The 20,135-nt window shown below is 46.2% G+C and overlaps 1 protein-coding gene across 4 annotated transcripts in view; it reads right to left on the bottom strand.

Moving 5' to 3' along the window:
• The window catches only part of rims2a (regulating synaptic membrane exocytosis 2a), a 182,905-nt gene that overhangs the window by 8,285 nt on the left and 154,485 nt on the right, over positions 1 to 20,135 (bottom strand). For all 4 annotated transcript variants that reach the window (XM_029259821.1, XM_018763027.2, XM_018763028.2 and 1 more), the window contains one exon: positions 14,981 to 15,222. In XM_029259821.1, the coding sequence (XP_029115654.1) occupies positions 14,981 to 15,222 (242 nt within the window). The remainder of the gene's footprint in view (positions 1 to 14,980; positions 15,223 to 20,135) is intronic.

Below are 20,135 nucleotides of genomic sequence, written 5' to 3'. Positions count from 1 at the left end.
AAACATGACTTAACCTGACAGCGAGGAACACGTGCAACACCACAACACGCAGAGATATGTAAGGCCACGGTCACATCCGCTTCCCTCTTAAAGCATCTTTAGCAAGCAATTATCAGCGAATAGTTCAAATTATGATGATGATGACGATTATTATTATTATTATTATTACTCTTATTATTATCATCATCATTTATAATAATAATAATAATAATAATAATAATAATGTTATACTGCACAGGTTTTCATAGGATTTCACAATCTGTTTCACTGCCACCAGACCCTAAACGACTGTTTTCCTAGAAGTCCTTCATTCAAACCATTCATTATCCCCCTGAACTAAAGATGTTTATCACACCCGTGCTTCTCGCACGCTGAGGACCTTTTAGGGGCATTCGTGCGGGGAAATATTGTCCTTTTTGTGCCAGAACCCTCATCCCAAAAACACTGCAGTGTGAAAGAAAGGATCAATGTTTATTAAGTGCTGACATTCGCCAGCTCTGGCTACACAAACGGCATTTTTAGAGTGTTTTATTTAATAATAAAAAATAAAAAAAAAAAAAAAACACTGGGGCTTGGAAGCGAGGGATGGAGCCCTTTTTGCACCGCGTACCACAGTGCATCCTCTGCTCCACTGCATCCGGAAGAGTTAAACAAGGGAAATGTTTTTAGTGGTGAGAAGAGCGACACGTTCCCTGGACGTGGCTCAAGGTGATTTGAGAGTGTTCTTCCAGATGGTCCGTGCGCTTGAGTAACCATCTTCCTGCTCCTTCGGCATCAGAGGGCTGGCGACGGCTCATTTTGCCACGACACGAGAGTAAAGCCAAATTAGGGAGCCTACAAGAGTGCCTTTAAAATGCCCCCCTCCGGGTTCTTTACATATGCAGAAAGGTAAATGCCTTTGCTTCACCCCTCCTCCCTCACCCCAAACTACCACAAACTTATATTATTTTCTCTGCGCTTGGGTTAAATGATCAAGCTTTGCAGCGATAAGCAAGTCACTCCGGGAAGCCAAGGAGTAACCAGGGGTTACGGCAGTGATGGGATGCCTTTTTACCATGAGGAACTCATGGTGAAACACTAAGGCTACCTCAAAGTGCCCAATCAGTTTGGATGGTGGGATGAGAGCTTGGAGGAAACTCACATGAGCACAAGGAGAACATGCAATTGCCACACATATACAGCTGGGGCTGGATTCGAACCCACAATCTCGGGACTATGAGATATAAGAGATCCTAATATGTGGCTTGCAAAAAGCAGTCATTACTGGTCACTCCGCAGCCCTGATGAGATGATGCTGCAAAAGGAGTTCAGAGATCCACATAGTTGGCAAGAAATCGTCACAGCTTGGATGGACATGGTACCCGCTGCTCCTGGCATGTGATACTCAGGAGGCTGGCGATGAGTGCGGCAGGCAGGTTGGTCACGTGCGCCTTCATATTGCCACATGCGACATGTCACAACAGTCCACCGCCGACCTACTGAAAAGCGTCTAAATTTAACTTCAGTGCTCAGCTGGTTTTAATTTACTTTGAAAAGTTAATAGAATGAAAACCTATGGAACTCGGAACAATAAAAAAAATAATTATGAAAGCAGAGTTAAATTAATGGCTGCTGAGACAAGAGCAGGGGGTGTGGTGGCGCAGCCGGTTTGGCCTGCACCCACTTGCTGGTGGGTCTGGGGTTTGAGTCCTGCTTGGGGTGCCTTGAGATGGACTGGCGTCCCATCCTGGGTATGGCCCCTCCCCCTCCAGTCTTGTGCCCTGTGTTGCCGGGTTAGGCTCCGGCTCACCAGAGAGCGGCTTCAGTCAATGTGTGAGTGAGATGAGAGCACGTGTTGTGTGTCGATGACTGCGGCAGGCCCTGCCATGAAAATTAATTAACGGAGTCACCAAAAAACCATGAATCTGACTGCAGGGAGAGTGTTTGCAGAGCTGGAGCTCAAGTCTGGGACAAAGACAATTGGAAAATCTGCCGGGTGTACATCGCAGCTCACTTGGGACTGCACTCCCTCAAACAAAACATCCAACCAAATGATAAAGGACTGAAGTTCTGAGCCTGCAACTTGCACAGTTACATCTCTTTCCCTGCAGGGGTGCAGATGTTTATTAAAAGAAAATGCATCTGTTTGGTGAGAGCTTGTTTTACCAAGTCGCTCACAATCCTTAACAGGTGGTCTGCACCCTATCCTGGAAACACATAGCACCAGGCTGGAATGCCAGTCCATTGCAGGGTAGAAACAAACACACCATGGGCAATTTAGAGTCAGTACTTCACCTGAAACACATCTTTGAACTGTGGGAGGAAACCAGAGCACCTGGATGAAATCCACACAAAAATGCAAACTCCATACAGACTGAGTTGGATTCGAACCTACAGCCAAACAGCTTCGGAGCCATAAGGCAGAAATGCAACCTGCTGAGCCCCTGTGCTGCTACTTACAATGATTTACACAGCTGTGTAATTTTACTGCATCATATTCATCTAAGTTCCTCGATGAAGGCTACTACAGCAAGAGCAGGGATTCAAACCTTGGGCCTTTCAATTGCAAGGCGAGGGTTTTAACCAGCACACCATCTGCTGCCCTCTGTAATTTGTAAGACATATGAAATGAAACTAACGTAGGAAGTTAATGCACTGAAATGACTCATTCACAAAGAGGTAAGTTCAAGATTACATTCTAAGCATAACAATTATGGCACAACGAGAGTATGATTAACAAAAGTCTGCAAAGCCCGTTATGTCAACAGTTTGGTTGGAAGCCGGTGTTTGGGAAGCTATACAATGTCACTGTAGTGAAATTCGAAGAATTCAATGCATTCGGTAACAGAGTCAACGCAACATCCCAGAACCCAGGAACTCAGGCAACATGCCTGGATTTTCCGGAACGACGCAAGCGGAGCCGTCAGGAAATAAGACGGACCTCTGAAGATCCGCAGAGGAGCAAAGGCAGAGCCATGCTCCCGGCGCTTATAAACAACACCTTAATGGAGCCACGATCTAGGTTTACATTCCAGGGCAGCCTGCCCAGACTAATGAAGGAACTGATCTTTTCCGGCTCTTTCTGGAACACACCTCTCCCACAGGTCTCGCAGCAATGCCTGCTGAACGTCCTGGTTTGGAGGCTTCAGGAGTTAGGTCTGATAAAGTGTGATCATTATCACTTGACCATGACGTTACGGTCAGGAAACAAAATCACGTAACTCTACGTACTACGACCCTTTTGGACGGTGTCCTCAATCAAATGAAAACCTAAATAATTCCACTGCTTGTCACCCACCAAGTGATCTTCCAAAGAGCAAGATGGAAACTCCAAAGTCTGCAGATCAGACTTGAAAGTACAGCACTTCCTATGAGTTTAAGTCAACACTCCTCCATGTGTCAGCCATGGGACGTCATCTTTAAATGGGCAATAAATGAGCAACAAGGATCCCGTGTGAACATCCGTGAAGATGCCACAACTGTCCTCAACCATGTGTCCAATGAGATGCCCTCTGTTGCTCTTGGGTTCAGTCCTGAGAAGTCACGCATGCAAGGATGCCAAAGGGGCAAGTTGGCCCTGCCAGAGACCAGCAGTCCCTCATTGGATTACCTCCAGCACTGGTGGACTGGGAGGGTTGGGGGGGGGGGGCTGAGGACAGTGCCAGGATCCCGAGAAGCGGCGTTGCGAAAGCAAGCTTCTGAAGGTCTTAAGCGTAACTTCACAAAATCCAGACGCAACAAGGGAACATCAACATCTCCTAACAGATCAGGACATTTTGTTTCGCACTCAGTATTTCACTGACATGCTAAAGCACGGACCAGAGACGAGGGTTAGGATGAGCTGGACATTGAGCAGCAGTGTTGTTGATATGTAATGAAAAGCGCGAAAGTCGCTGGAAGTTGCGACGAATGATTCAGGATGAGAACACGGCAGCGTATGACCTCTGAGCAGCTACTTCCATATTCCCTCAGAACCGCTTCCTCATCCTGGAAATAAGCACAATGAAATTGTGTATTTTTGGCAATTCCTTCTCATGATCTAAAAAAGGAAGTACAGCCTAGAGACGGCAGATATCCGTGGGTTGGTAAGCGCTTTGAGGTATGAAACCATACTTTGGGAACGAATGAATCACTTTCAGAGTTGAGACGCTCATACATACGGAATATAAAAAGCTTCCAAGAACAGCGGCTTTCTGCCACGTGGTTGAGGCGCAGACTGCTTTTCAACACATTTTGAAGCATGCTACACTCAGAGGGGACTCATTCAAATAAATAGCAATGCACCATAATTCTAAAAGAAACGAAAAGTAACTGAAAAATCTCTCGGGCCTAAAGGGAAAGTCTTCCTTAAGCATGAAATTTTGCATCTGGACTTAAAGGAATGTCTACGAGCTTGTCCAACTTATTCCAAATGTCACCAGAGCCCTAAATACCCAATCAGTCAATAAACCAATGAATCAATCAATAGCCCGACATTGTACCCAACATGAAAATGATGTCAGAGACAAAGCTCTTGCCACCATGTATTGTACAATCACTCCAATATACAACTGACACACGTTTTCTCAACAGCTTCTTTCTTTTAACTATTCTTTGAAATTTATTCAAGTCAGTTTAAATTCCTTAAACTCTCCTTTGTAACTTGCTTGTAAGAAATATATGGGGAGACATCAATTTATAGGAAAACCCTTATTTAGCAGATGAGTCCAGTTACAACTGAGTTCTAAGACACTTCTAATGACTTATCCATTCATATAGCTGGGTCATTTTTACTGTATCAAGGTTAAGTACCTTGATCAGTGGTCCTGCCGCAGAAGCAGGGATTCAAATCCATAGAGCGGAAGGTGGAAGCTGCCCTATGATGTCAAAAATGACGTTGATTTATTTTCCATTGTACCACAAATCATCTCGTACTAAATATTTTACATTTGGGGAAACTATATTGTCACAGTGGCCAGTCCTTTGAGTGAGGAAAGGGTTAAATTTCTCATCCTCAAAATGACAACAGCTGCACTTCCTCAATCCCATAATGCGATGTTTTGGTAAAGGCAGACCCACCGGTCGCTCCAACCGTGCTGTAAACATCCCTGACATTGATCAACACCTCAACTAGTTGGCCAAAAGCACGCGGAATGGACTTTTCCTCCACACGGTCGTATCCATAACAGACACGGAGCCAAAGCCACGTGAGGGGATGTCAACGCAAGCTCTCGGCTCCCAGCTCTACAGAACTGACAAATGAAATCAGCCTTAGACTCCAGCGACTGGATAAGACTTGGACTCAAAATGTTTCGCCAAAACGGCAGAGACGGTTCCGCCGCATTTCTACTGAACTACGGCTGCATCACTCTGCATACTCTTAATAATAAACGCAACGCATTTCTTAAAAAAACTGAGAATATATATTTATTTATTTAGCAGACACTTTTCTCCAAAGCGACTTCCAATGAACTCTATGTAGTGTTATCAGCCCACACACCTTATTCAGCACGGTAACTTACACTGCTAGATACACTACTTACACTGGGTCACTCATCCATACATCAGTGGAACACACTCTCTCTCTCACTCACACACCATGGGGGAAGTTGAACAGCATGTCTTTGGACTGTGGGAGGAAACCAGAGCACCTAGAGGTATCCTACACATACACAGGGAGAACACGAAAACTCCACAAGGACTGAGCAGGGATCGAACCCATGTCCTCTCGCACCACACAGGCGCTGTGAGACAGCAGCGCTACTCGCTGTGTCACCATACCGTCCCAACATAAGGGAAATAAATAATCTCTTGCTACAAAAGTGTACTTGTAGATTAAACAATGCCTTGAGTTAGGAAGACCTTATAGGAGGTTAGGTAGGATTAGGCTTAAAACCCAGATATTGTAAAACCAAACCCAGGCATTTGTTGTGAATCACACACACACGAAGGCACATAAAGTGCAAATATGAAGGTGTACATGTTCAGCCAAATACCAATGAAGCACAAACTGTCCTATAAATAATCATGACTCAGGCTGCACAGTCACATTGTAACACATACATTCCATGATGACATTAGCATTTGCGATCGGTGATGAAGCTAATATGTAAAGCCGCTTAATGTGTTTAAAGGAAGATTAGTTGGCTTTTTGAATCAGATGGCTTCGTCCCCTCAGGAATTAAAACAGCAGTTACTGCGGCTTAATGTTTTATGCCTGATGAGTCTCTGAGTCAGAGGAATCGTTATTTTTTGAGCTACGATCCAAATCTCTCGTATTGTGTTCAATTTGCTGCGGTCCTTCGCAGTGCTGTGGAGTCGGAGTCGGAAGCAATTATTGGGTTACTGGAGTCGGAGATGGTAAAAATGTACCGACTCTGACTAAATGTATCGTACATGCTGACGTATAAGTTGATCCGGCTCTAAGTCGACCCCCAAAAATCAGAGGTGTAATACAGGTTTAGGCCTACATTCGCCCGATAAGTCGACCCCAAAATAACGTGCAACTTCTGCGAAGCGCTGTGGAGTCGGAAGCAAATATTGGGTCACTGGAGTCGAAGATTTTGTGAACTGACTCCACAGCCCTGGCCCTTTGGACTGCTTTACTGATGCAGAACACACTTCATACCAGAACAACCAACATCAACAACTGCTTGTTCTGAACGGGTCGCGGCGAACCAGAGCCTAACCCGGCAACACAGGGCGCAAGGCTGGAGCGGGAGGGGACACACTCAGGACAGGACGCCAATCCATCGCAAGGCACCCCAAGCAGAGGTCGAACCCCAGACCCACCAGAGAGCGGGACCCGGCCACCACGCCCTTATCATACCAAACACTTAGTGTAAATCATTCCCTCCCATGGATTTACAGATACCATCGTTGCAGGCTCCAGCTTCGCCATGCTCATTTTCCCAGACTGACAGCCGCACCTGAGGGGGTCTGTTTAAAGAAACAGTGAGCACCAGGTGCGGCCAATAGACTACTGTAAGGCAACACAATAAATACGAGTATAGGGTTAAGGTTAGGGCCACAAATAAAAAAAGTAACAAACACATGGTAATAAAAGTAAGAAAAGCCCAGGCACTACTGTCCAGGCCCCGGTCACTCCTGGAACCCAACACACCTGATGGGTTACAATGTCTCTTCAATTAAAAAAGAATAAATAATAATGACAGAAAATGAATAGTAAATTATCCACCTAAACAGAAAAAAAATGTACGTCAAGGTTTGTAGCAGACCTTCACGTCCTCGTTCGAAAGAACAAGGCCACACTAGTTTCAGTCTAAGACTGCTAATATATTAAGGCCTCATTTCCATAGCAGTCAAAGAGAAGAGCGAAGAGCGAAGTAGCCAAGGAACCGAGCAAAGCGAACACGTGAGGACGGAAGGGCGGCGACTCGAACACTTTCCAAGCAAACCGGAGAAGTGATGGGGAGTAAAATGTAGGTCAGTGCATAATTTCCATCAGGGAGCCCGGCAACGGCGAGCCACGGACGGCCGGCACGTTCCTCGACCCTGACGGTCCCAGTGCGTCAGGCACGCGTCCACCCGTCCCGCACCTGGGGCCGTGGGCCGGGGCCCCTCCGAGACTAATTAGAGGAGAGGATGAGTCGGGCCCGGGCGGGGAAGACGGATGGCGGTGCCGCACTCGAACCGCGGAGAGCTCCGAGTCGCGGCCTCGAAAAAAACGGCAAAGCGAAGGTCTGCATCCGCACGAGTGGGTTCGAGCACCTGGAGGAGTGGGCGGGAGGAAAAGAACGGGGCCGGGGGTGGCAGCGCGAAGGACGGGAAGTGCGCAAGCAGCCATCAGGACACAAAGAGTTGCTCTTACGCAGCAAACAAAGCAGCGGCGGGCGACAAAACGTAAGGTCAGCTACAACGGTCAGCTAGAGACCCCCGTTTCTAAAACATCCTGAACCTATCAAAGATACGTGAAGTGGATTTCTTTTTGCAACAGGAAACCTCCATAATGAATTAAAAACAAAAAAAATTCATAGCGACAATTATGATCTTTTATTGTTTTATTGACCTTTTTTTTTTTTTTTTTTAACCAAAAACACTCGAAGGTGGATTGAAAGAAGAGATTTTCGATGCAGGTTCGAGAAGAAAAAGACGCGCAAGAAAATATTCTCCCCGGCACTCTTAAGCCAAACCTGGCGGGTCACGGTGCTTAGCGTAGCTGCTCAGTTTCAGACTCACGTGCCATGTTTCGAGAAGGCATGAGCACAGATATTGACAACAAAGAGCCTCTCGACAATCATCCACAGTCCCACTTGTACCGCTACGAGATTACTGCGCAATTACCGCGATTCCCACCGGCGAGTTGTTACAATAGAGCATCCGTATACCTGCATGAATAGGTGAGCGGGAGAAAAACACGGAAGCGAACGAGGACAGAGTCTTGCGTACGATGCCCAGCTGCATGCAGACAATAATTTATTAAATTTGAAGGTCGACAGACCGAAACTTTGCACATTTAATGAATTATAGTCTCCTGGCAAGTACACACTGCAAAGGGTACCTGAGGTTCTGCAAACACACTTCATATATGTCCCCGTCTCCCCTTGTCTTGAAACCTAGTACATGACCCCTGCAACCGAGGACACGTGAGTGTGTTCCGTGCACAGTCCAGTTAAGAGCATCACCACGGCTGTCATACTGACTCATTTACTTCTAAAATATTAAATAAATTAATTAACATCTGTGGTTCAGCACCACGTGCAGAGGAACAGATCTCGGAACGATCAGAAGATGCTTTTAAAAAGAGGGTGTGGGTGGAAACGGGAGGGCCCTCGCTCCATTGTCCTCTCCCAGCTCTCCGCTGCGGGAGCCCACGGTTAAAAGCCCGAGACGGAGCACTGCAGCAGGGATTTTTCACATGCTGCCGGGGGCGTGATCACCTGCAATGCAGCACTGCCTTCGCGCAGCTGGCCCCCGGAAGAGCTGCGAAGAAGATCGGGACATACGCTTCTGTATGTGGTCCTGCAATATCTGATCTTAATCGGTGTTCTCTGCACCTCGGTGTAAACTGGGTTAAGGCTGGGATGGGGATCCAGTGCAGAAACGCACCGATGGTGTCAATTCTTAAGTCTCTGCATTGCCCATATGCTGCATCTTTGTCATGAAGGTGGACAGGACAGACATTCCATTCCAGGAGTACAGAAAGCAGGTATAAGACCATCCCCTAATAAAGTTGCCCTGCAGGATGGACACCCCACAATGTAGCGCTCCAGCTTGGTCGCAGGCCATGAAAACTGTTGTTTAAGGTCTTCCAGATGCTGATCTAACAACAGAGTAAACACTTTACATGAGTTCACCGCCCTACAGGCCATGCTCTTCCGCCTGGCAGAGTAACAGAAGATCATTTCCAACATTCTGGGCAGCATCCAATGCCATCCAATGCCGTAATTGGCAGAGCAGCTGCGGGGGGTGCACTTCGAGTCCTCGAACAATTTGGAGATTTTGACTTAGACTGTGACCGTTATGGAGACGCAGGCGAAACCACGTGCAGAGTGACGAGCCATCGACGGCATCGGCGGCACGATCTCACGTTCTCGGTCCCACTTAAGGTTCTCATGTGCAATAACTGACCTTTTTCATAAGTGAAGCGATCGACTTTATCATCATTGCTGTTGAGAGGCATACTGGCAGCAGAATGATGAACCTGCTGCTATTGGAAGTGCAACGAGTCGGCACCGAGCCTTCACGCTCTCCCACCGTGGACTCGTGGCGAGTTTCGTTCAGAGCCGATGTGCTTTAAATTTACATTTACGTATGGGACAAGCGGTTCTGAAAATGTGTGTGTGTGTATTCATTTAGCAGATGCTTTTCCCTAAAGCGACGTACATCTCATAGAAAGTAAAATGTGTTCATTACATCAGGAGAAAGACACATAGTTGCAGACGTGTGATTCTTAAGTACAGTAAGTTTGTTACTTTCACCATATGCACCGATGCAGCTGCATAAAACTTTACCAGAATATCAACGATATCTACGATATAAGCGATATAAGCGATATAAGCGAATGTCAATGCTTTAGATGTTACTGCGGCCACTAGGGGCAGTAGAGAGGACCGATGATGAAGAACATGGAAAATGCAGACTAACATTGTTGACCACTACAACTCATGATGAAGAACACCTTACTGAAAACATCACATTCGACGTGTTCATTCGCTGTGTTAGAATATAGGATCCATCAGACCAACATCTGCCCTTTGTCCTCCACTTTTATCGATATAAATATAAATACACAACAAATAATATAAATAGACACGCACACAGAGCGCAGGCTCAGTGAGACAATGGTGCCACCTGTGGAGCCACTTTGTGGCCCACGCACTTTAAATTACAAATATGGTCTTTAAAAAAAACAAACATGTTGTGCTTAAACATCCAGTATCACCAATTAACTACATAGCACAGGGAAAGTGTAGGGAAACGCAGTCCCACCACAAAGCATTCTGGGATATCATCCATCGCATCACATTTCAGTCCCAGAGCTGGCAAGCTGATTCATCACAATGTGCACATTAGCAAACACCTTGTTGTCCAAAAGCAAATTAAAGTTTCACTCATTTATACAGCTGGAGATTGTACTGTACAAATTTAGGTGAATTACTACCCTTAAGGGTACAACAGCAGGAACCCCTCTGGTTGTAGACCCACCCACTTGTAGAGTACCAGTCATTGTGCAACATTGTTACACTGTTTGATGCTTCATATTGAGATTTGTCATCTGAGCTACAACATATGATACGCCAGTGTATTATTACCTTATCACTTACAAGAAATCAGTGATTTAATATTCTGCCCAATACCGACAGTTACTGACTTCTGGAAAGCGCTGATCGTTAAATTATTTGTGATAATACACTGCACCGCGTATTATTGACTTATTGAGGATACTTTGTGCATTTTCCGAATCAAAATTTCTTACAGAAGCAAAAGCAATGGAACCACAACTGCATAATGCTGCAGTTTGAAAACAGAGAAAAGTAGATCTCACCTTTTAAAAGCTGGTACGCTGAAATATGAATTATTATTTAATAAAGGAAGGAACTGACTATCACACTTTTGTGTGAGGATCGCGCGTTTTTATAAACGATATGATGATTCAGCATCTTTTTTTTCCGTGCGCAGGTTCTGCTGGTCTTGGAAAACGAGGGGGTTGGGGAGGGGTTCGGCGGTGTTTTTGACAGTCATTTTTAGAAGGGACGTGAAACGTTATAAATCAGCCCAGCGTTTCGGTTTGGTCGTGATTAATGTCTGGCTGATGATCCTCCCAAGGCCACCAGTGCAGCTGGCTTTCGCCAACGCTGACCGAGGACGGATGGAAATCAGGATTAATGACACCAGTGTTCAAGGAATAAGGAGATCACCCCCCCCCCCCACCCCACCCCAACGATACACTGTTTCTTAATTAAACTCTTTATTTTTGCAGGAAAAATACAATAAATAAAAACTGGGTGCCGATAACAAGCTCGGTCATCCTCTCTGCTTGCGAACATTTTAAAGCATAAACCTCAGCCTCTCGTTTTGTTATGAGAGCTGCTATGATTTTAATAACCCGGGTTTATGGGTGGATGAAAAAAAAATCAATAAAATATGCTCTGCTCTCGCTGCCTTGTGTTTTAATGGCCACGGCGCACATCACGCCTGAGATGAAATTGCCGGGGTTTGAAGAAGGGAGGGAGCAGGACGGGAGAGTCTGGACAGGCTGCACGTGAGGAGCGCTCACGCGGCCCGCCCCCTCGCTCGTCCGCCGCCCGTCCCACTTCCTGTCCGCGAGGCCCGCCGCCCCAGGGTCCATGGGCTCAGGCGCCGTACCGCCACTGAAGATGCGCTGTCCCATCAGCGCACCCTGGAGAAACGGCCCGGCGTGACCCCCCCCCCAACCCCTCGCAAGCGCATCTTTGCAGAGCCGGTTCGTGGCTCCTCCAGGTGGGGGCCGGCGAAGTAGGCCAGGGCGCGCGCCTCCATCCCCGATCCTACGGCAGAGAACTTGGCCGACTCACGATCGGTGCACAACCAGGACGGGCGTTTCCAATGCAGACCCGCGGTCCCGCGGTCTTGCATTAAAATGCTCTGTAAAATATTCATCCCCCGTTCGGGATTTGCGCTGTTCGTGGGTCTTCAAGAAGATGCAGAGCGGGTTCGACCTGAGCAAGCTTCATCTGCTTCGAACGCAACCAGCGGATGGCCCACTTTCACTTCACAGAGCGACTTGACATTTGCGTACATTTTATCTCTGGGTGACGGGGAATTTTTTAAAAGCAAATCAACAAAAACTGAAAATAAAAGCCTGAAATAATATCATCAAAACCGCCTAAGTTTTTAAATGTTCATTATTAATACGCTACTTTCAAGTAGCAGTTTTCACCGACATCTGGGAAGAAAGTGAATATGAACAAAGTTGTCCGACTGTTTTGTGAAATCTAATAAGTGATGAAAATCAGCACCAAAATAATCCATCGCTCACCATATGTGCAGAGAAAATACAGCAGCGATACCACAATAACTACGCATATAATATGGAATGATAATCAAAATATGAAAATCTCCAGCCATATGCCAGAAGCACTGCTCCGTATATTGTATTTGTGCTCTAAAGATGAGCAGACACATGAATAAGTAAATCACGGTACCATACTAACCGGCTGCCAATGCACTCGTTTGTTTATTGGAAGCACTGTACTATAATAAATACCGGGGTAATTCAGCCTGCTGCGGGCTCAGGAAAGCACTTTGGAGATCTTCAATTTTCATATTCACCTGCAGACGTGTTTTTCTCGTTCACGTTACTCATCCACAAAGTCAGTGAAAGGGATGCTTTTGGTCAAGGCATGCGTAGGGCACATTCACCGCTGTAAGTGTCGCCCCATAAGTGAAACAGGAAACACTTACAAAATAAATGAAACCTTTGTTGGACTGTGAATTGACCAGGCAATGGCTCAAAAAAGAGCTGCAACATGTAACTGCACTCATCATGAATAACTTCTTGTCCAGTGCAGGAGCAGAGCCTATTCGGGAAGCATATGGCATGAGGCAGGGTAAAACCTAAACAGAACAGCAGTCCATCTCACTCATTCACACTCACTCACTCACTCACTCACTCACTCACACGGTTCGGGGTCAGCAGTGAGCCTGAACCACACTTCTTTGGATTGTGGGAGGAAACCCACACAAACACAGGGACAACAGGAAAACCCCACCCAGAATGATTCAGATTCGAACCCAAAGTCAAGGAGCTGTGCGGCACCAGCGCTACCTACTGGGCCACCCATGCAGCAAACCATCGTCATGCAATCGCATTACATCGACGAGAAACGACCAACACGTTGTGATTCGCAATCAGGAGACGTGGCGTGAACATCACGGGTGAGCATAAGCCAGGTGGGAGAGGTGCATGCTGGGTAAAACAGGGCCTAGTATGCACAGGGTGTTCTCTCAGCGATCCTCCATTCAAGTCCGGATGGCCACCTTCAGCGGTGACGGCAGAGACACAGCTCATTTCCAATCACATTTAAAAGCCCACAAAGGCAGCCCTTATTGGGCCCAAAGCTAACAATCAACAGAACCGGTTGAGAAAGACATCTCCGGACGGGAGGAAAATCAATTTACTTCTGCACAATAGAAAAGGGGCTTTTCATCCAGCCTAAGCAGTTCTTCAGAACGTCAAAAAAAAAAGCTTCACACTGAACCACCAAAGCAGGAGAAAGTACAATTTTTTTATAACAAGGACTGTGCTATTTTATGAACTCCCAAACTGGAAAAAAAAAAATCATACCATACATTGATACTCGTGGAAATTTTCCAAAAGGCAATAAAATTATGAACCAGCAATTACAATTAAAAAGGGTGTCATTTAGATGTGCTGAACACTGGAACAGCGCCTTGTTTTTGAAACCCATTCACGTGCATAATAATAGGACAAAGAATAATTTAAATTTAAAATGTAAAATTAAAATCGAAAAAAATGTTTTCAAATTAATTTAAATCAATTGTGCACTATACAGATTACCATCAAACACCTGAACATAGTTGGGAAAAATTCCATATTGTATAAAGCTCATAAAGGACCATCTTTTAATAAAAACTGAGATGCGCAGCAGCACTGCTTCACCCCTTGGAAATCTTGCGACAAAAATTAATGCACCTTCTAGGATGTGACACTGGTAATCAAATTCGAGCACATTTTTTTCTGAGCAGCCTCATGTTTAGTCTGCGCTGTCCTTTAGAGCTGGATTAAAAAAGGAAAGTATTCTCTGCTGGACGGCAGCCCATTTATACTGAATTAAACCAGTATAAAGCAGTAGATGGCTGGGGTAGTGAACACAAAATTCAGATTTTTCCACCACCTTGTACAGTAATTTGTTCAGGAACAGATTAATCTGTCAACCCATAAATGCATTATTAAACGAACAATAAAAAAGTTCTGAGATCGATACTACTGGTCTATTAATGATGGCAGAAATGACTGGATTAATCAAAATATACAAGAACATAAAACAGAAGGAGAAAAAAAAAAACGGAAAGCATCACATCCTGGAGCCGTGACGGACTTCGGTTTCGGACGCCAGCAGCCTTGTGAACTTCATATCAGTTCCTACAAAGGAAACGTTGTCATCGTGATTTTTACATATTCAAAGGGCACTAAGGGAAGGAGACGTGAAAACCGAGTTCCATCTCCTGGAGGTACGAACAAGGGATGCCAGTTTCTGAAAAGAAGAGAAAAGCTGTGAGATGGTGCATCAACCATCTGGTTCTGCTGTCCAGCCAAGGTTGAAGGTCCTAAGCAGCCCTTGAGCGAAAAGGTTCAAGTTAAAGTCCCGGGTCGTGAAGAAGGCGCTGAGAGGAAGGGGGGAGGAGCATGGGGAGGCGGTGCTCAGAAAGAGGGTGGGGCACAGGAGAGGCGGAGCTTAGAAGGATGAGAGGTGCGGCAGAGGTGGAGCTTGTAAGGGGAGGGGGCGGAGCTCAGAAGGGGGGAGGGGCTTCGGGAGAGGTGGAGGTCAGCCCCTACCTGTTTGGCTGAGCTGGGACGCGCTGCGGCTCTTCCGCGACAGCCCCACTATGGCCACCATTTTGGCACCGATGCTGGGGCGGCGCTTCTTGTCCCCGGTGCCTACCGTGCCGGCTGCGGTGTCCGACTGGCTGCCGTCGGGCCTCTCCAGGCTGCACATGTCCCCGCCCACGCTGGTGCTCTTGGTCATGTTGGCCCCGGACATGCCCATCTGCCTGTTTTTCATTTTGGACGCAAAGTCACTGTCAGCAACGGCGGCCGGGATCACAGGCGGAGCGACGGCAGGAGAACGAGGGGGGACGAGGACCGAGGGAAAGACAGGCAAAGAGACAGAGAAGGACATGCTTCAGCTACAGGAATCCAGGAAACGGAAGGAATCGGGATCTACGGGGACGTCAGCAGCAGCAGACTCGCGGGCAGGGAATCGCAGGGGGTCGCGAACACATGAAAACAGGGGGACACATGTCAGGAAGAGCGGCTCAGATCAGCGGGATGGATGGATGGATGGATCCACACCCTTAATAGGAACAAATTCAGCTTCCTGCACGAACGCCAAAACCTTAAATGTTACGTTCATTCGTACGACTGCTTACACCCTGAGTGACTAAGTGTCGGGTCTGTGCACTAAGCCACTGACATCTATACAGCAGCGTAATTTAACAAGAAAAGCACCTTGATCAATGGTCCTACAGGAGGAATGGGGATCTGAACCCAGGAAGGCAACAGCTCTAACCGCTACGCCACCTGCTGTCCCAAGCTCTCATTCCGTTCATTATAAATGTCTCTATTCTCATGAGATGTTCTGCTCGCTATTCCAGGATCTCTACACTGGAAGAGAAGTTAAGACGGTGAGCGACACTTGCGGTATAAGCTATGAAATCTCGTTCAGCGGTTCACCTCCGTACTATGGGTGCACTCCCGAACGGGCAGGTGCACGTGAGACGAAGTGTGTCGCGCGCACAGAAATTGGGATTTCAGTTCATTTCAGGAGCGCTCAATGGAAAATTACAGGTGATCCCCGATTTACGACGGGGTTACGTTGCGCGAAACCCACCGCAAGTCGAAAATATCGTAAGTCGAAAATGCATTTAATACACACCTCCGTGTGACCGACTGGGAGATGGGGATCGCTGTCGCTGCCCGGTATCGTGAGAGAGTATCACTCCGCATATCGCTTGCCCGGGAAAAAAAATCAAAATTTAAAATTCGAAGTACGGTTTCTACTGAATGTCTGTCGCCAGCTCACCATCGTAAAGTCGAAAAAATCGTAAGTCGAACCATCGTAAGTTGGGGATCACTGTATAGGCAAAGAAAAAAACTGTGACATGCGACAGTGAGCAGCAGTAACAGAGCATTTAAAACAAGCGTAAGGGAGGGGGAGAAATATTCAAAAAAGAAAAACCCAAAGGGGCCAGGAAGAGTTGGCCGCCCAGCCTAGACACGCCAATGCTATATATATTCATAAACACGACTGTACATATAAACACGTCAAAAGAACTGCACTTGGAAGAATTCCGCCTTTTTATACCATGCTGGACCTCGGAGGTCCGATTTTCCCGTAAAAAAAAGTCATTAAAGCAGTTTCTTGGAGGGCGGAATCCGATGAGCTTTGACAAGTTCTGCTCTGCTTTATGCAATTATACTTCCTGAAGTCTCTTCTCGTTCTCAGTCGTCTTTTCCCCCTACATGTGCGCTGAAGCGACGCTTTATTGCTCGCGGACTCGAGAACCAACTTCAGACGCCCTCATTAGTCCTCCGACACGATATCTAAGAGCCATCTCACAAAACGGATCCTCGGCGTTGAGAACAAAGAAAAAAGTGCCGCGATTCTACGGACACGTATAAAGCACGGGATTAAAGCAAAGGGCGGGTGCCGGAGCGCAGTAGGCGGCACGAGCTGACGAAACGATTCGATTTGAAGGGAGACGTCGTAACGGGACACGGTAAGACGCGGTACTACAGGTGGTACGTGACAGGAGAGCTTAAGAGACCCCCCAGCGAGAGCGCTGCCTTCGCCACGGCGGGCCTTGACAACGCCGAGCGCGCGGGGCGACGGGATCAGCTGGATGTAACAGCGCTTTCATAAAAACGATTAAGGGTTTGGGGTCCTAGAGACGCCCTTGTGACAGAGAAGAGAGTCTCAGCTTGATGTGACGTTCGCTTTCATATCCAGAATGAAAAAACAGCCAATCGTGCACAGCAATATCAAACAGAAGGTATCCCTCAGCACACACTCACATATTGGTATAAAAGAAAAGGGAGTTCGACAAACGATAAAATTATGAATGCAAGATGAGGAATTTGACGGCCTTTACCGTGTCACGGGGAATTAATTTTTATTATTATTATAATTATTATTATTAGTACTGATAGAGCTAACATTTTGTCCAAACGGGGGAGATTTTTCTTGCCATTTCTTATCAACTCACACTATGAATCTGGGGAGTCGCTGAAGGAAACTGAGGAAGACATTGCTACTAAATGCACTTATGCAACCAAGCAACCTAAAATTAATTTAAAAAAAAAAAAAAAAAAACAAAATAAAAGGTATTTTTACGTGTGACAATAACACCAAAGTATTTGAGAAGACCTGTAACAGGTGTTCTTTCATTCTACATGGAGTTCATTGGAAGTCGCTTTGGAGAAAAGTGTCTGCTAAGTAAATAAACGTGAACGCTGTCGCCGACGGCAACCGCATAAGCGTACGCTGCACACAAATTCAGCGCGTGTGTCGGACTTCCACCCGGCCTTCTTCAGCAGAGCGCTACACTTGCAGGGTGTTCCTGTCATTCCTTTGCTATGTCTTCTATGCAATTGTCAAATCACAAACTAAATTTTTTTTATTAGGACATTCACATTTATTCATTTAGCTGATGTTTTTCTTCCAAAGGGACTTATAGTGTTAAGTTGCTTACAATAATTTCTTCATTGATACAGCTGGGAAATTCTACTGGAGCAATTGAGGGTAAGTACCTTGCTCAAGGATGCCATAACCAGAGGGGGGAATCAAACCTGCAACCCACATCACGCGCACATCATCCGAAACCGCCTGTCCCATATGGGGGTTGCAGGGAGCCAGAGGCTCACCTGGCAACACAGGGCCTAAGGCTGGAGAGGGAGAGAGGGAGGGAACACACCCAGGACAGGATGCCAGCCTGTTGCAAGGCACCCCAAGTGGGACTTGAACCCCAGATCCCCCAGAGAGCAGGACCCAGTCCAACCCACTGTACCAACACACCCCCTCAAACCTGTAACCTTTGGGTCCAAAGGCAGTAGCTTTAACCAGTACTATAACAGCTGCCCCACATGATACAAAGATATAAAATAATATATTAAGATGATATAAGACATGAAGAATATGTTACTATTATGTTGATAATTCTGAGATATTTGGCAAGAAAATATATCTTCTTGTTATGGACCCTCCACCACTATGTGGTTGACTCAAGTCTCTAACCTACTTCCACTAGTAGTTAGCGCTGCTGTTGGAGTTAGAGGTTCGAAACCCAGCTCCTTCTGTCGTACCTTTGACCGAGGTACATACCCGGAATAGCTCAGGTAAAAAATATCCAGCCGCATAAACAGATAAAAAATTATGAGAAAGGAGTCAGCTACATGAATAAATGCAAAAGTTAACATTTGACCTGCATCATAACTCTTACAAATTATGGGACATTTTTTCACCTTTCTGGAACCTCTTAGACAGTACTAGATCACAGTCTTACTGAATAATATAATCTTTTGCCCTTGTACTTTATTTACCTGTGTGTGTATGTATTTGTCTTTTTGCGCTATACTGAGTTTCTCTTTCTTGCTGGGGATCAGTTCCGGCATTTTCTGCGTTAAGTAAAATAAGAAGGCGGCACGGTGGCACAGCGAGTAGTGCTGCTGTCTCACAGGGGTGGTGTGAGGGGACGTGGGTTCGATCCCTGCTCAGTCTGTGTGGAGTCTGCATGTTCTCTCTGTGTCGGTGTGGGGCCCCCTATGGGTGCTCTGGTTTCCTCCCACACTCCAAAGACATTCTGTTCAGCTTCATCCATAGTGTGTGAGTGACACAGAGAGTGTGTGTGTTCCACTGATGTATGGATGAGTGACCCCTTGTAAGTAGTGTATCTAGCAGTGTAAGTTACCTTGGTGAATAAGGTGTATGGGCTGATAACACTACATAGAGTTTGCTGGAAGTTGCTTTGGACAAAAGCATCTGCTAAATAAATAAAAGTAAAAAAGCAATTCCTTCTGTTCCCATGTTGAAATAGAGTTAAAATGAAGGTTTGGAAGAGCAGTAGACTGTCCTCCACCCCCAGCATTGACCTACTGGGCTGCTGTCATGGGTGGGAGGGGCACAGCGTATAGATTTTCTGCCCAGTTTGTCCCATAACGGTGTTTTACCCAGGTGGACTCATACTTTTCAGGTGTACCATAAATACAGCCGCTGCACTGGCAAACCACCTCCAACTACGAAAAAAAGTTTATTTCTCAGGAAAAGCATAAAAAACGTGATGAAGCGAACACGTTGTTCGTAGCTGTGCAGGATATCGCCAACAGCGCCGTTCGCTACCCACCATTTCCCTGATGTTTATACAGTGCATCACACCCCATTAGCTCCTGTTGGGCCTTAATGGAAAACAAGTTAGAAGAAGTATTTAGATAACGTTTTGTTGCGATGACTCGAGGCTAACCGCGAGATGAAAAAGACACCGCGTGTCACGTCACCGCAAGTTCAAACAAAAGAAGAACGGAGAGAAAACGTGCCTAACGGGCGGCCTGGGGGCTGCCAAAATTCAGCGCTCCTGCTTCCTACATGTTACACGTCTGTGCCCGGTGTGAACATCACAACTTAATTTTCATAAAATAAAAACACTTGCTGCGGCTGATGCACAAGCTGTAGATATTTTAAAAACAAAACATATTTTAGTCAAAAAACATAGGCAAATGTGCTATAGAATTAATATTACTATGCAGTTATACAGTGTGTGTGCATGTATCTATATATGTATATGATACATACATGTATATGTATACACACACACACACACACACACACACACACTTTCAGAACCGCTTGTCCCATACGGGGTCACGGGGAACCGGAGCCTACCCGGCAACACAGGGCGTAGGGCTGGAGGGGACACACCCAGGACGGGACGCCAGTCTG

This window comes from Scleropages formosus, chromosome 18, assembly GCF_900964775.1.
Source record: "Scleropages formosus chromosome 18, fSclFor1.1, whole genome shotgun sequence".
Taxonomy (NCBI): domain Eukaryota; kingdom Metazoa; phylum Chordata; class Actinopteri; order Osteoglossiformes; family Osteoglossidae; genus Scleropages; species Scleropages formosus.
This window is presented reverse-complemented; position numbering and strand designations above follow the sequence as displayed.